Consider the following 17,981-nt stretch of genomic DNA (forward strand, 5'->3'; position numbering starts at 1 on the left):
AATTGTGAGGACAAACAAACCTTGACATGAAAGAAAGAAAAAATTAAGAATATCCAACATAAAATAAAAGGTATATGGAAGATTAATTAAAAAAAATTGTCTTTGAAAGGTACTTATATTATGAGTTCCGATTTTTTATTGATTTTTTTCTGTCTTCTGTTAAACATTAAAAATACATTGCGTTGATATTATGAAGACACATTAAATAAATAATACAAAAATATCCAACAGAGAATCCAAATTCTCGATACTGTACTATTTTGTAGAAGTAGAAGTGGTTGAAATAACTTCATCAACAATAAGATGGTATTCTGGGTCTTCAAGCCAAAGCAGTGCAAGATGAAGAGGGGAAGTGCAGAGTCTATGAACTGCTTCAACTTTCCAAATAGTCTCTTCAGCTTCACGCCAACTTAAAATACTATTCAATGCCTTCTCTTCATTTTTGCTTCCAAATCTCGACCTGTCCCATTCTTTGCAAAGCTTTTGTGTTAGATAATGCAAAGGTTGTCCGTACAACGTTGTCAATGTTTTTGCCAAACCTCTCCAGTTCACCACCACCATCTCCTTTGACCCTTGTTCTCTTGGAATAACCTTCTTCTCCATCTTCTTCTGATATTCCTTTGCAACTTCTAACAAAGCTTCTGCAATCATTTTAATTTTATATATTACTTCTTTTCATTTTATTTTTTATGTTGCTCATACATATCATAAAATAAAACTGCTAAAGTGATAAACACATTACACACAAAAATTATGTGGACTTAACCACGAGAAAATTATTGAAAAAAAAAAACTTATATATTTAATTTTAGGAACGTTTTCGAAGAAGTGTAACAGAGCTTATTTAGAAAAATGTACTTCTATATTATAATGAGATGAAGTTAATTTTTGTATTTATATCTCTTCAAGATTATGATATACATTAAATTATATAATAAATAATGAAGAGAAATAGACAAAACAAATTATTATGCTATTTATGTTACGTGCATTTAATACTTTTACTTTTATACAATAAAGAGATATGTTTTTAAATTATTCTTAATTATAATTATTGAGAATGACGATTAAGTTTAAAGATAATAGTGTTTTTCAAATAGTAACATTAAATAGGATTTAGAAATAATTAAAATTTGCTTATATTTAAGCTCACCAAATATAATTAATGACATGGGATGATAATTCATTCTTGCGAGTTTAAGTATATTTGTTATATACTTTTTTTGTCTTAAAGTAAAATTTCATATTTATTATTATCATCAATATATATCATTATAGGAATAAAATTTGCGTTTCCTTTCCATATTCATTTATTAATAGGTACATTTATTCTTGTTGCTATCCATCACAATATTTATTAAATATTTAAAAACTAAAATAAAACGAAACATAAAACTGTTAAGAACTATATATTATCTTATATATATATATATATATATATATATATATATATATATAAAGTTTTTTTCTTTTTAATTTGACCACAAATTAATTATTTTTCTGTTTTAAAAAAAATATAATATATTTTCTTAGAAAAATAAATTTTCAAAAACACATGTTTACTATTATACTGAATATAAGTAAAAAGTCCTCTCCGTAAAATGTACCACCCATCCTGAACTCGTGTCATTATCATTATATTATATTATATTATATTATTATTATTATTATTATTATTATTATTATTATTAATAATAATAATAATAAGTACACTATCTCCCGCACATTTGCTTTTATTTGTTTAAATAGATTGAAATTTAGTGAAAAGCATTGGTAATGTTGAGTATTATTACTCGTTATTTAATGACTCTTTTCTTATAAAATTCATTAAATATTTTAATTAAGTATAAAAATAGTTTTAGTATAACAAAAAAAATATATTTGAAATGACGACTCTTTAATCACTAAAACACAACAATCTAATCATAAAGATTAATCTTCCCCTGTCTGATGTGAATAATGAAATTTTTTGATGAGATTCGTTAAGAAAATAAAATATGAATCAGTTTACATAATGAATTGATATTATTCTTAATTAAATAAAATTTAAAAAAATTATAATTTGTTATATAATATTTAATTATTTTTTTTATTTAATATAAAATTTAAATTCACATTTACATTTCTCATTTAATTAAAAATAAATAAATGAATAGATTGGTATAACCTGGATCAAGAGTTTGATTGGACTTGATAGATGATGAAGCACGTTGGTGAGTTGAAAGAGTTGAAAGCGATCTCTCTCCTTCTTCTTCTTCCCTTCTTCTTCTTCCACCCTTTGCAACAGTGACAGCAACATTGCTAAGGTTGTCATCAGACTCAGTTTCAGAATCCGACATCAACATGTGTTTGTATCCAGCAGGACCATGGCGCCGAAACATCTTCAACTTTCACACTGAACTGTTGTTGCATAATTTCAACATTACAATATTTAAAACAAGAGTTTAGTTTTAATGCACTTAATGTTTTTAATCTTTCTAACAACTGCAAATTAATTCATTTATCAGTTTTAAAGTAATTATTCATAACTCAAGCAATTTTGTCATATATATATTGCTTTGCTACGTGACAGATGTCTACACATGTTTAATAATTCTATATTTTCAACAATAGAATTTTTCTTTCCTAAATATAACCTTGAAAATTCAATAACTTAACTTGTAAATAATGATAAATATTGTAATTTTCTTTCTTTTTTTTAACATATACCTCTCTTTAATAATTATTTTAATATTTAGCATTTTTAAAACTTCAGTAATAACCAGGTATAGAAATTCTTCCACACAAGAATATAGTTTTTTTTTTTATTAAATTTGTATATACTAAAAGTATCTGGGTTCCTTACTTTCTTTTATCCTAGCTTCTGTCTTATCATAGATCGGTTATTTTTAATAATTATAAAATGAGTTTTCTTTTTTTTTTTTAAAGAAGGAATATGTGTATATTGAAGTTCTACACAAATTTGTACATAACGACTACATTATTTAATTTCATACTTCATAACAAAAATATAATTTTTTTTCTCCTAGATTAATTATATTTGAATATGTTTTTTAAGAACTTAATTAAAATACACTAACATTGTAAAATAAATACACTAACAATATTTTGTTTCTACTTTTTAAAATACATTTACCCAAACATGTAAAAATTACGGATAAATGGTTGTTTTTGTTAAAAGTAATATTTTTTTGTAAAGAAAAGTTTAAACAAACACAGAAGTAATACTACTGTTTTGAAGCTGTAAATCTACTAACGCACTTAGTTTTTCTTTTCGATAATAGGGTGCGAGTATTTTGGTTTTTTAATTTGGAAAATTATATTTTAATAAAATTTTGTTGCTAAATTTTTAATGGATAAAAAATTTTAATATAATTATAAAACAATTTAATGTATGTTGAAAAATAAATTTTTGTAAAAAATATATTGTTGTTATAAAATAAAGGTAATAAGAGAGACAAAGGAGAGGAAGAATAGAGAATTAGAGAGTAGGGAGCAACTTCTGTTTTTATGTGTGTATCATTACTGATAGGACGAGTCCTATTTATAGGTACAATATGGTAACCCAGAAAGGATATAAAATCAAATAGTAAATACAAAATATTACATCATAAAGAGTAATGAATAATATGATTATCAATCATATGAGTAATTGTATAAATCAATGGACGACCATTAATTCATAACACTCCCCCTTGGGTGTCCATTGATAAAAGAATGTGCCTCGTTAAAACCTTACTAGGAAAAACCCTTTGGGATAAAAACCTAGTGAAGGAAAAAGAGTACATCATTCTATATAATATTGTTCTTTGCATCTTCTAATTTCTCCCCCTCATGTAAACTTACATCATTAAGATGGTGGAGTCCAATCCTATGAACCAATTGCTCAAAAGTTCTCCTTGGCAAAGACTTTGTAAATAAATCTGCTAGATTTTCACATGAGCGAATCTTTTGGATCTCTACATCACCATTTCTTTGAAGATCATGAGTGAAAAAGAATTTTGGAAGAATATGTTTTGTTCTGTCTCCTTTAATATATCCTTCTTTCAATTGAGCAATGCATGCACTATTGTCTTCATATATCGTTGTTGGTTTCATTTTTCCCAAGGATAAACCACAAGTTTGTCGCACATGTTGAATTATAGACCTTAACCAAACACATTCACGACTTGCCTCATGTAATGCTAAAATTTCTGCATGATTTGACGATGTTGCTGTTATTGTTTGTTTCACAGATCGCCATGAAATCGCTGTGCCACCACATGTGAACAAATATCCTGTTTGTGATCGACCATTATGAGGATCTGATAAATAACCTGCATCTGCATAACCCATTAGATCTAATTTTGAATCATTTGGGTAAAACAAGCCCATATTCATAGTGCCTTTAAGGTAACGGAGTATTTGTTTTACTCCATTCCAATGTCTTCTTGTAGGTGAAGAACTATATCTTGCTAACAAATTTACAGCAAATGCTATATCGGGTCGAGTATAATTAGCAAGATACATTAGTGCTCCTATAGCACTAAGATATGGTACTTCAGGACCAAGTAGTTCTTCATCTTTTTCTTGAGGTCTAAAAGGGTCTTTATCAACATCTAATGACCTCACCACCATTGGAGTGCATAGTGAATGTGATTTGTCCATATAGAACTTTTTAAGCACTTTCGTTATATAAGCTTCTTGATGTACAAGAACACCTTTGTTTAAATACTCAATTTGTAATCCCAAACAAAACTTTGTCCTTCCAAGATCCTTCATCTCAAATTCTTTCTTTAAACAATCAATTGCCTTTGTGAGCTCATTAGGAGTTCCAACTATGTTTATGTCATCTACATAAACAGCAATTATGGCAAATTCATTCTCGGATCTTTTCATATAAATACAAGGACAAATAGGGTCATTTTTATACCCTTCCTTTAATAAGTACTCACTTAGACGGTTATACCACATACGTCCTGATTGTTTCAATCCATAAAGGGACTTATTCAATTTTATTGAATAATCCTTTTTAGAATTTGCTTTGTTGGGCACATTAAATCCTTCAGGGAGTTTCATATAAATATCATTTTCCAAAGAGCCATACAAATAGGCTGTAACAACATCCATGAGGTGCAAATTCAAACCTTCTTGTGCAACAAGGCTAATTAAATATCTAAATGTTGTTGCATCCAATACTGGAGAATATGTCTCCTCAAAATCAATACCAGGTCTTTGTGAAAAACCTTGAGCAACTAACCGTGCTTTGTATCTAACAATTTCACCATTCTCATTTCGTTTTTGTACAAAAACCCATCTGTACCCAATAGGTTTTACACCCTCAGGTGTGCGAACTACAGGTCCAAAAACCTTTCGTTTAGCAAGCGAATCTAATTCTGCTTGGATTGCATCTTTCCATTTTGGCCAATCATTTCTTTGCCGACAATCTTCAATTGTCATTGGTTCTTGATCATCATTGTCACTTATGACATCCTTTGCTACATTATATGCAAAAACCTCGTCAATATTGACTTTATTTCGATTCCATATTTTATGATTCATGACATAATTTATTGAGATCTCATCATTTTCAACAATTTCAGGTACCTGAGGTTCTTCTGGAACCGAATCATTGATTATGTCAAAAGAATCTTTTGGGACTTTTACCCCCTCGATTAGGCCATCTTGCCTTTTTTCCCTTTTTCTCACACGAGGATTTTTATCTTTGGAACCCAAAAGCCTACCACGCTTTAGGCGTGTTTGAGATTCATTTGCTATATTAGATTGTCCAACAGGAATATCAATTCTGATTGGAGTATTAGCAGCGGGTATATGCGACTTAGTTACCCTTTTTGTGTCAGTAAAAGCATCTGGTAATTGGTTGGCCAATTTTTGTAAATGAATTATCCGTTGAACTTCTAGTTCACACTCTTTTGTACGAGGATCAAGATGAGATAATGATAATTCATTCCAACCAATATCTTTTTCCAGTTTCTTTCTTTCTCCCCCTAACGTTGGAAAAATTGATTCATCAAAATGACTATCAGCAAATCGAGCTGTAAATAAGTCACCTGTTGATGGTTCAAGATATTTTATTATCGATGGAGAATCATATCCAACATATATTCCCAAACGTCTTTGAGGACCCATCATAGTCCTTTTTGGTGGGGAAATTGGGACATATACAGCACACCCAAAAATTCTTAAATGAGAAATATTTGGTTGTTGACCAAAAACCAACTGTAAAGGAGAGTATTTGTGATAACTTGTTGGTCTGATGCGAATCAATACTGCAGCATGCAGAATTGCATATCCCCAAGTAGTCATTGGAAGATTAGCTTTCATAAGTAAAGGTCGTGCAATCAATTTTAGACGTTTTATCAATGATTCTGCAAGTCCATTTTGAGTATGAACATGTGCTACTGGATGTTCAACTTCAATTCCAATTGACATACAATACTCATTAAAAGCATGAGATGTAAATTCACCAGCATTATCAAGACGAATTTTCTTAATTGGATAATCTGGGAAGTGGGCTCTTAACTTGATCAATTGTGCTAATAACTTAGCAAATGCTTGATTTCGAGTTGATAGTAAACAAATATGTGACCATCTAGTGGACGCATCAATTAATACCATGAAATATCTAAATGATCCACATGGTGGGTGTATTGGACCACAAATATCACCTTGTATTCGTTCTAAAAATGAGATTGACTCATTTCTAATTTTTTCTGGTGATGGTCTTATTATCAATTTTCCCTGCGAACATGCAGTACATGAGTTGGACTGAAGAAGCTTTTGACTTTTAAGTGGATGTCCACATGAGTTTTCAGCTATTTTTCGCATCATGATATATCCAGGATGACCCAACCGATCATGCCAAACAAGAAATTCATTCTTATTTGTAAGCTTCTGGCTTACAATAACATGCGTCTCAATCGCATTAATATATGTGTAGTACAAGCCATAAGAGAAGGCTGATAATTTCTCCAATACACATTTTTTATTTGACTCAATTTGAGTGATATAAAGATATTCAACATCTCCTTCATTATTTGTCTCAATATGATATCCATTTAGACGAATATCCTTGAAACTTAATAAGTTTCTATTGGACTTAGGAGAATAAAATGCATTTTTAATATGCAATCTTGTACCTCTTGGCAGAAGTACTGTAGCTCTTCCAGAGCCTTCAATTATATTTGTAGTACCAGAAATAGTACTAACATTGACTTCTCGCATTACCAAAGTAGAGAAAAATTTATTACTCTTGAGAATTGTATGAGTTGTTGCACTATCAGCAAGGCACAGATCCTCATCATTGGTGTTAATGCCAATATTCATTCTTCATATAAACATAAATATCAATATTAGAGATTACTTTGTAAGAGGAGAGAAAGAAAAAAAAAAAAATAAAATAGAGGATTTTATTCATAAAAACATAAAAACTTGTACATATAAAAGCAACATGAATTAAATATAAAACATTGTCTTAAAAATTAATCATAAAATAAAACTATTTTCTAACACTCCCATCACCAATAAGGTGATCAATGCTTCCATCGGGTTTAGAAAAGAAATCACCAATATCAAGATGAGTAGTATCCATATGACCATAATCAGAATCACCATCTTCATAAGCAAAGTGTGTTTCTACATTCTTCTTTTTAAGTGATTCTTGGTAGAGTTCAACAAGATGCTTTGGTGTATAACAGGCACGGGTCCAATGACCTTTACTACCACAACGGTAACATATATTTTCAGCCTTTTTGCCATTATTTTCACCCCTTTCTTTTTCCTTTTTCGCATTCTTGTTCCACTTCTGTTGATGAAGTTTCTCTTTGAAAATTTCCTTTATAACCATGTCCACGACCATGATTAATAGCATGACCACGACCACGACCATGGCTACGACCACGGCCAAAATTACGACCACGATTATTATTATGGTCTTGACCTCGTCCATGATTATATGGATCAGATGTTGCTGCATTCACTTCTGGAAATGGAGCAGAACCAGTTGGTCGGGCCTCATGATTTTTCATCAAGAGCTCATTATTTTGTTCAGCCACAAGAAGGCATGAAATCAATTCATAATATTGATTGCTCCATTCACTTCTGGGAATGGAGCAGATTAGGCGGATCTCATGATTTTTCATCAAAAGCTTTATTGCTTTGTCCAGCCAGCCATGCATAGGCATGAAATAAATTCACAATATTTGTGAAGTCTCTTTTCACAATATTTTTGTTATGAGCAAATTAGTTGCTTTATTTCTTTATTTAATGGTATCCCAATATCCATTGCATCTAAATATATTTCAACATTTAAAATCCAATATAAGGAATTCTTCCTTACAATATCAAGGGTCACAAATCCAAATTTTGCAACGTTTCGCGTGTTTAAAACTAACACATAAAATAATAATCATCATCATCAAAATAATAATATTAATAATAATCATCGTCATAATAAAAATATTATGACAGAGAATTTTGCAACGTTTCGCGTGTTTAAAACTAGCACATAAAATATTAATATAATCAAATTTCATGTATGAAATTATTAAAATCAAATAATAATAATAATAATAATATGACAGAGAAAAATAAATCAAACAATTATCATTACACAAAAAAAGAAAATGAGATAAAGTTTGTGAATGAGAAAAAGATTAGAAAGAACCTCGGTTAAGGAATATAGAGCGTTGTTCTTAGGGAGAAAAAAAAATATGCCTTCACGCTCAGTTGGATAACCCTCGTGCTGATAACGTGTTATAAAATAAAGGTAATAAGAGAGACAAAGGAGAGGAAGAATAGAGAATTAGAGAGTAGGGAGCAACTTCTGTTTTTATGTGTGTATCATTACTGATAGGACGAGTCCTATTTATAGGTACAATATGGTAACCCAGAAAGGATATAAAATCAAATAGTAAATACAAAATATTACATCATAAAGAGTAATGAATAATATGATTATCAATCATATGAGTAATTGTATAAATCAATGGACGACCATTAATTCATAACAATTGTGAGAATTATAATAATTCTTCCGATTTCCCTTTGAAGGAGAGTTATCACACGTCTTTATTGCGTGAGTTTAGAAGTAACTAGTACGCGTGTGGTGTGTTTTATCTTTTTGTGTTTTATCTTTTTGGTATTCTTTGTCCTTAAAATTCAATAAACCTCTCCCAGATAATATTATTTTACTATATTGCAATAGCGTTTAATGTGTTTTTGTTTTTGTTTTTATTAATTTGGGAACATGAATTTATAGTAACATGGATTTATAGTAATGGGCCAAACTTAGAATGAAGCCCACAATGTAGATGGAAAGCGCGTGCGTGACAGAAATGGGACGTGAAAACGCGTACGCTTTGTTTTGTGAGACATTCTGACAGCTAGATAAGACGCAAAGTGCAACATCTCCTATGCTCATGTGTTACCACTGCAAACAGACTCACTTTCGGACATTGTAATATTAATAAATAATAAATAAAATAAGTGAAATGTTGAAAATGTACAAACTTTTTTGACCCACGACACCTACCTTGGCCCACCATTCATTTTATGACTTTTCTATTCAATTTTGAATCCGATTCCCAAATCCAAATCCACACCATTCTTACCATAGCGTAGCGTGCCCCTCTCTCTTGCGTTTGTAATCTGTTCGTTCCTTTTCTCAAATCTCACAATTAATCAAATTCCGTAACCCTTCAAGCAATGCAATGCACACTCAATTCGTGTGTTTTTTTTTTATATTTATTTTTTATCTTTTATTTTTCTACCCATTAATCGTCATTCACTCATAGTTGCCATGATTAATTTTAATAATTCACAAAGTTAACTAAACCAATATTTTACCAGTGTTATATTAATTAAATAAAACTGAATTAAAAAAAATACATAAACAGAATAAGGTGGCACCAAAGAGACGCACTATTTTGACCACGGTCCTACAAAATAGTCCACTATCCCAACCCAACCCTATCCTTCTTCCTAACGTTCTCAATCTCGCCTTCTTAGTTGTGTATATATATATAGAAAAACTAGCAAAACACAAACGTAAGACCGTTGCTTCTGACTTCATAGTTCAAACACAACTTCATCCATCCATGGCTACCATCTCCTTTCTCTCCTTCCTGGTGGTGTTGCTCCATTTGGCCGTCGTTGCCGTGCACGGCATCGGCATAAACTATGGCACTCTGGGCGACAACTTACCGCCACCGGCGACGGTGGCGAACTTTCTGAAGACGCGGACGACGATCGACCGTGTGAAGATCTACGACGTGAACCCGCAGATCCTGCAGGCCTTTGCGAACACCGGCATCCCCGTGACGGTGACAGCACCAAACGGCGACATCGCCGTTCTGAAGCAAATCGAGTCGGCGAGGCAGTGGGTGGTCACGCACATCAAACCCTTTCACCCGCAGACAAAAATCAAATACATCCTCGTCGGCAGCGAGCTCCTCCACTGGGGCGACGCCGCCATGATCCGCGGCCTCAACCCCGCCATGCGAACCCTCCACGCCGCCCTCCTAGCGGAGGGCATAACCGACATTAAGGTATTCAATCCTTCCTTCTCACTTCTATTATTAGCTCTGCTCCATATTTATCGCACGTGTCACGCGTACAAATTTAGCTTAGTTAATTTTTTGTTTTTGTTTTTTCAGGTGACCACAGCTCACTCTTTGGGTATAATGAGGTCATCGATTCCGCCTAGTGCGGGGAGGTTCAGGCCCGGATACGCAAAGCACGTGCTGGGCCCAATGCTGAAGTTTCTAAAGGAGACCAAAGCGCCCTTCATGGTGAACCCGTATCCCTATTTCGGGTACAACGGAAAGAACGTTAACTTCCTTCTCTTCAGGCCCAACCGCGGCTTGTACGACAGATACACCAAACTCAGCTACACCAACCAGTTCGACGCTCTCTTGGACGCCGTCTACTCCGCCATGAAGGACTTGGGCCATGGTGACGTGGACATCGCCATCGGAGAAACGGGTTGGCCCTCCGTCTGCGACGGTTGGGACGCCTGCAGCTTGTCCAACGCTCAGTCCTTCAACGGCCAACTCGTGAAGCACTTGGCATCCGGCAAGGGAACACCGTTGATGCCCAACCAAACCTTCGAGACCTACATCTTCGCGCTCTTCAATGAGAACCAAAAGCCCGGCCCAATAGCAGAACGCAACTGGGGCCTGTTTAAGCCCGATTTCACGCCCGTCTACGACTGCGGAATCATGCGCAACGGACAGGTTTATTTCTCGCTTTTCACGCACCTTTGCCCCACACTACCCCTGCTTTATCACTCAGAATTTGTCCACCGATTCCTCTTTCACATGGCTTCTGCATTATATTATTATTATTATTATTCGATAATATATAATACAACAATAGGACTAACTAACGGTCACAAACATTTAGTGTTATTATTATTTTTTTGAATAAATTGAATTGTTAATGCAGAATATTGCACCTGCAAATCCTGGACCTGTAGCGCCAACAAAACCTGGACTTGCACCTGCAGGTGGAAGTGGAAAATGGTGTGTGCCAAAAGCAGAGGCTAACGATGCAGCTTTGCAAGCGAACATAAACTATGTGTGCAGCCAAGGAGTTGATTGTAAACCGATTCAACCCGGTGGAGTCTGCTATGCCCCCAACAATGTGAAGGCACTTGCCACCTATGCCATGAATGCTTACTACCAAGCCAATGGCCGCCATGATTTCAACTGTGATTTCTCCAACACTGGTGTCATTACCACTACTAATCCGAGTGAGTCTCATCACACAATTTTTTATTACCATAATTGTTCTGTGTTTAAGAACATGTATTTATTGATTCTTTACATAACTTAACTTCCATGTTTGTATGTTGCAGGCCATGATAACTGCAAAATCTGAGCTTTCTGATGGAAGATTATTATGATACGAGAGATGAAAAAGCCCGTTGTCTGGTGGCGATGTGGCTTAATTAGCGGTATCTTTGCGATATGCTTCATTATTTAGTTTGTATATTGTTCTGGAAAAAGAATCTTAAACCTCGCATGACATTTCATGCTTCTTCGCCTTATATTATGTCACTAATTCGGAACCTTACATTAATATTAACATCAGCTGGTGGTTCTTAAATTTCAGACTAACGTTGTTTAATGCTTCATCATGATTATACGATTATAATTATTTAAAAAATATGTATATATCCGTTGATTCCTAATTTCCATAACTGTACGACCTTTGCTTTTGCAAGCTGTACTCGATTATTAGCAGTGACGTGCTCGATAAGTTAGGCTTTGTTTGTTTGGATTCAACTTTAGGTACAAGATTTGGAATTTTAAAAAGTTAACATAGTTTTGTTTTGGTAACTTAAATACTAAATTTGAAATAAAATCACTCAAATTAAGTAGTTTCAAGGTTTAGAGGTGAATGGAAGCTAAGTCTTGAATAAAGGTTCTTTTTTCTCAATGATATGCACAACCTGACATGTCTAGTCTTTGTTGTTTTCAAGAAGAATTATAGTAATTTTTAGTGTTGTTTGTTTTCCAAATTTGTCGAATGAGTATAACACAAGAGAAGAAAAGGTTAACATTTTTGGCTGATGGTAACATTTTATGAAGGACAGATTCTTTTCGGCTTTTTCCTTTGTTCTTCTTGTTTTTCTTTTACAGCCTTTTTTCCGGTCAGAGACCAATTTCTGGGCTTCATATTTTTAGTAGAAACTTCTTTTTTTTAATTACAATTTCTTCATTCAAAAATTCCGAACTTAACAAAAACTTATTTTAAAAAAAATCGAGTCTAACTCCACCATAATCAACCACCTAATGATAATTAGTAATTTTTTTGAGTCACTTAAACAAATATTATAGATATCATCTTATTGGATCATGGACTACACAAGATTAATTAACCATACATAATTACCCAATGGGCTCATGTACCAGGCCCATAGGCCCAACTTATTGCAAATCATAAGCCCATCTTTCACATGATAATTTTGCCTATTTCATAACATAATTCATGTTTCTCATATTACAAAAAAAAAAAAAAAAGTCTTTCAGAATTCCTTGTATCTCCTGTGCCAGATCTTGTAGTAGTAATTTCTTTTAGGTGTGTTTGGTAAAGCACTTTAATTGATTCTTTGGTTTCCTTAACAACAGACAAACTCGATAAAGAAGTTTGAATAAGTAGAAATTAGTCCAAAATTTGGAAAAGGGATAATTTGGAATCACTTAGAGAATGAAAAAAAATGAGATGAAACTAATAAACTTCAATGTGAAGTTGGACGCTTTTAAAAGCTTATATTGGACATGCATCTTTTTAACAAAATAAAACATTCAGAATAAAGACATTAAAAAAAGAATTAAATATGTTTTTTCCATCAAATTTCAGTAAAATTTGAAATTAGTCTATATTTGAAATGTTTGACTGATTTAGTTTTTTATTTTTATAAATGTGTAAATTTAGTTTTTTTAATCAAATCAAATTTTGTTAATTTGTGTACATTTTAGTTATTTTTAATATTTTATAATCTTTTTATTTTAAAATGTAATGTAATAAATTAAGAATATAAAATGTGCGTGGGAGAATGCGTGTCTCTATAAAATATATGAAAATTCTTTTTATCAAGTATGTTAGGTCAAATTTCATTAGTATTCTCTTTTATCATTTTTTTTCCTACTACCAAATTAACTTTTCGTATATGCTTAGATAAAAAAAAAAAAAAAACATCTCTAAAAACTTTAGTTAAACATTTAGCACATCAAATTTTGAAAATAAAGAGATTTAGTGTGAAGTTAATACGTTATTCACTTGTTATTAAAAAATATTAATGTATCCATTACAATAACATGTATTATAAATTTCATTATCAATATCTTTTTTGTTAGTGAGTAATTCACATTACTTTCAAAGTAACAGTTAGAATGATTCTTTTGCTTTCTATAAAGCTTTATAGGTCCAAATTTGCAATTAATGTTTATATTAAAATTAAGTCTTCTGCCTTAAAAGTCTATTTAATGATTAGTGTATACTTTATAACCGTTTATATATAGTATTTAAATACAAAATTGATACCTTTATATTTAATTTACTAATAAACAGAATAACCCTTGTTACTTTTGTTTTATGTTTTTATAATTATTATTGAAAATTCATAAATAATGTTTTGAATAATTAATATTTTTTAAGAAATAATTCTTTTCAGCTATTCTACTATTCCTCTAACAAAAACTTTTTTTAAAGAAAATTGAAGATTAATTTTGATGATAAAACAAATACAGGGTATAAAAGCATCTTTATCGTTCATTACTCACACAAATACAGGGTATAAAAAACTAAATTTAAATTCATAATATTTCTTAAATATGACATACATCACTAAAATCTAATCACATCAATATAATCTAAATTTAGTTATTTTGTACAACACATGAGTTTGATCAAAATTTAACAAATCAATTTCAAAAAGAGATAAACAATTTAACTCTTTAGATACCCATTATAATTAACAATGTTATCAAACAATATATTCCTTCAACTTTCTTTGTAGAATTAAAAAATCTTCCAACTTTTGAATCTTATAATTTTTTTAATATATAGTTTGAAAAAATGGATGTTGTTTGTTAATTAGTAGAATGTTGTGGCATTTGAAATTTAGGTGAAGATGAGTTGTTTGATAGTGTTGGATCATTGATGATAATTGGTAGATTTCGTGGCAATGAGGAAGATGTAGACATCATCTTTATGAACTACACTCTTCATTTAAAAACAACTAACTTTTTGTTCAAACCTTCTGTCAATGTTCCTTTCACTTCTGGTGTTTGAAACTGATATACATCTCAACAAAATTTACATCATCTGCATAAAATATTTAGCAAACCATTAAAAAAATTTACTTTTTCATACAATAATTAATTAATTTCAACTTTAATTAACTAATCATATATAAAGGGAATACCTATATCTGTCATGATCCTTAGATTTGAATATGTAGTTTGATTTTTGTTTTTTATATATTAAAATTGAATTTAATAGTTAAATTCTAAACAAATTGGTGGACTGAGTATTCAACTATGAATTCAATTCTATTAATATAGTATTTATCAGTTAACTTGGTGTAGTTTAGTACAACAATTTTTTAACTACAGTTACCCAGACTCTAAGTTTATAAATATACCTAAACATTAAAGGAAATAAAATTAATCAGACTTTTCATTTCTATACTATTTTTAAAAATTGTATTTTGTCTCTAAATTAAATTATATATCTATTTATTTCTTTGTATTTTATAAAAGTTACGTGGGACCTCTCCTCAACAATTCTTATATAAATTTTATATTATATTTTATTATGAAATTTTGGCACGTGGAAAATACTTTACATGTATGTTAAGAATTAAGTTTTAAATCTAATTCAATCTTATAAAATTAAATTGTAAGGTGAGATTTATACTTACTTTATATATTGTAAATTGATTTTTATTTTTAGTTGATGTGAAATTTTTAACACACACATTTCACATTAAGACATATACGTATTGAGTGAGACTAAAAATCAATGAATGGATGATCCAGGATCGAGTAGAATAATATAGCTAACAAACAACACACTTTGCTAAAATACACTCTATACCATATGGTATGCAGTGGATTTTAAACATTTGTTGGTTGAATATTTCACGTAACTTTAAAAAATGAAATAGATATAAAATTTACTTTAGGAACAAAATATAATTTTTAAAAGTAGTTTTGGAGATAAAAAATACACACCACAAAAAAATATCCAATTTTCTGACGGCAAAAATTTGTATATAAAGACCAAAATTCGTATACAAAATTATAAATTTGTTTATAATTGAATATTACCGACGGATTATATAGGAAAAACAATTTGTACATAATGATAGCATAAGTATTTTACATAAAAAAAAACCATCTAGTACTCGAGATCTTAGTTAAAGTTTACCAATAAAGAATTCACAAGATGGAATAAAGCATTTTCAATGTGTCTAGATTTGGATGGTCTGCATTTTGATAATAAATTATTGCAAGCCCTTCTAAAGTAAGAAGAATTTGATAAAGAGAGAGAGGTATGTTATGGGGTTGAAACTTGATTATTATTAGCTAGGACGAAGGATAAAGTTGTTGCATGTTCTCTCTATTTTAATTATTTTTGAAGGCAATGACGACTTTAGAAGGAAACACTTTTGTGAGAGAACTTTCAAGTTGTCAAATGAGGTAAGCCTAACTCCTCACTCACCCCTCTCAAAAAAAAGCATGAAATGCATATATATCAACCACCATCTTTTATTATGCTTTAATAACAAGAATGCTTTTTGTTTCATACAATATCCTATACTACAAACCATCACATGATGTCTTTCTAACCAACTTTCTTTAATATTTTTTTATACTTAATTAAATTTTTTTAATATTTAAGTCCAAAACATGACATTAATTTAAGTTTAATATATTAAACTTAAAAAGAGTGTATTAGATTAAGATTTTAACGAGTTTTAAAATAAGTTTATTAACATCAATGTCTATGACATGACTGATAAGAGAGAATTCAACATAGAAATACAATACTAATCAAATATAAACTAAATTTAAGAAATTAATGTCTACTACAAAAAAAAACTTTATTATTCATGGATTTTTTTTTTCACATATTTTTTTATGGATAAAAAATATGTTTTCCATGGATACTTTTTCCCGGATGTTTTTTCATGGATAAAAAATATGTTTTCATGAAAAAAATAGATATTTCTCATGCATTATTTCCTACAAATATGTTTTCTACAGATTTTTGTTCGTGGGAAATATATGAAAAGAATAATATTATCCACAAATTTTGAGGATTTTTCACGAATTTTGAGCATGAAAATTTTAAATTTTTCTTGTAGTAATCATTTTCAATTTTAAATTTAAAATGAATTATAAGATAATTTAGTGGTAATGTTGAAAAAGAGATTATAGAATAAGTGAATTTAAATCCTCTCATTAAGATTTAAAGATTATAAGATTGGTTTAGAAATTGTAAAAAAAATATTATGAGTTTAACTCTCTCATTAATTAAATACTAATAATTAATATTTTTAAATTTTTTATTAATAAAATACCAACAACTAACCGAAAAACATAGTTTTAGCAATCCTATGAGAATTAAAGAGCTGTAAAGTTGAAACAAATGGGTGGTATTATGATTACTGTGAGCAGCTGAATCTCCTCTCTCTCTCTCTCTCCATTAGTGAAGTCATTTGCAGGGTAATCATGATTAATGAGTACAATCCATGGCTGCACATGATGTTTTTCTTAATTAATGTTCTTTAATTTGCCACCTAAGATTGTTTACTTCTGTCGGTGCTTCAGCCATTGACACCACAACAGGTTCACCACATCCTCCACTTATTTAATTACATTCACGAAAAAATATCCTTTTTTATGTTTCTTATCCACTCCAACAATTCCATTATTTTTTAATTGGTTGTGATTAGGTTTACAGAGAGAGTCTTATAAAAAATCAATACTAATTAGACTTGAGTTTAATTATATAAGATATTGATATTATTTTTTATTCAAAATTTTAAGATAATAAATTTATGGGTCTTTATTTTATATAGCGTTCTATTTTATCATTTTTAGTTAATATAAAATTTAGATTCACATTTGGATTCTTAACTTATTGTGGTCGGAAGAAGATATTTTGAGAAAATAAATAACTATTTTTTTAATCAACAACTAACTTCAGTGATTTATCATGGTGGCAGTGATTAATCATCTTTGATTGGTGGATGGATCGGTTAGGTTAGACGATAAGAGCAAGTGGTAGTTTTCGTTTTTGTTTTTTTTCGTCTACCAAATATTTGATCCTTTTTTGTTTGATGCGAAGATCACAAGCGATAATAACGAAGACAACATGTATTATCATTATTTTTATCTTAAACTTTACTCACGTCAATGAAGTAGATTAGTGGGATTAGCTTCACTTAATACAACATTTTTCAT

The 17,981-nt window shown here is 30.5% G+C and overlaps 1 protein-coding gene across 1 annotated transcript; it reads left to right on the plus strand.

Annotated features, from left to right (window-relative positions):
* Nucleotides 1–9,851: 9,851 nt before the first annotated feature.
* LOC114185032 (glucan endo-1,3-beta-glucosidase) lies at nucleotides 9,852–12,163 on the plus strand. The gene is made up of 4 exons (XM_028072519.1): nucleotides 9,852–10,547; nucleotides 10,656–11,234; nucleotides 11,446–11,752; nucleotides 11,858–12,163. The coding sequence occupies exons 1-4, from the start codon at nucleotides 10,098–10,100 to the stop codon at nucleotides 11,878–11,880; spliced, it is 1,359 nt and encodes a 452-aa protein (XP_027928320.1). The 5' UTR covers nucleotides 9,852–10,097; the 3' UTR covers nucleotides 11,881–12,163.
* The last annotated feature ends 5,818 nt before the right edge of the window (nucleotides 12,164–17,981 follow it).

This window comes from Vigna unguiculata, chromosome 5, assembly GCF_004118075.2.
Source record: "Vigna unguiculata cultivar IT97K-499-35 chromosome 5, ASM411807v1, whole genome shotgun sequence".
Taxonomy (NCBI): domain Eukaryota; kingdom Viridiplantae; phylum Streptophyta; class Magnoliopsida; order Fabales; family Fabaceae; genus Vigna; species Vigna unguiculata.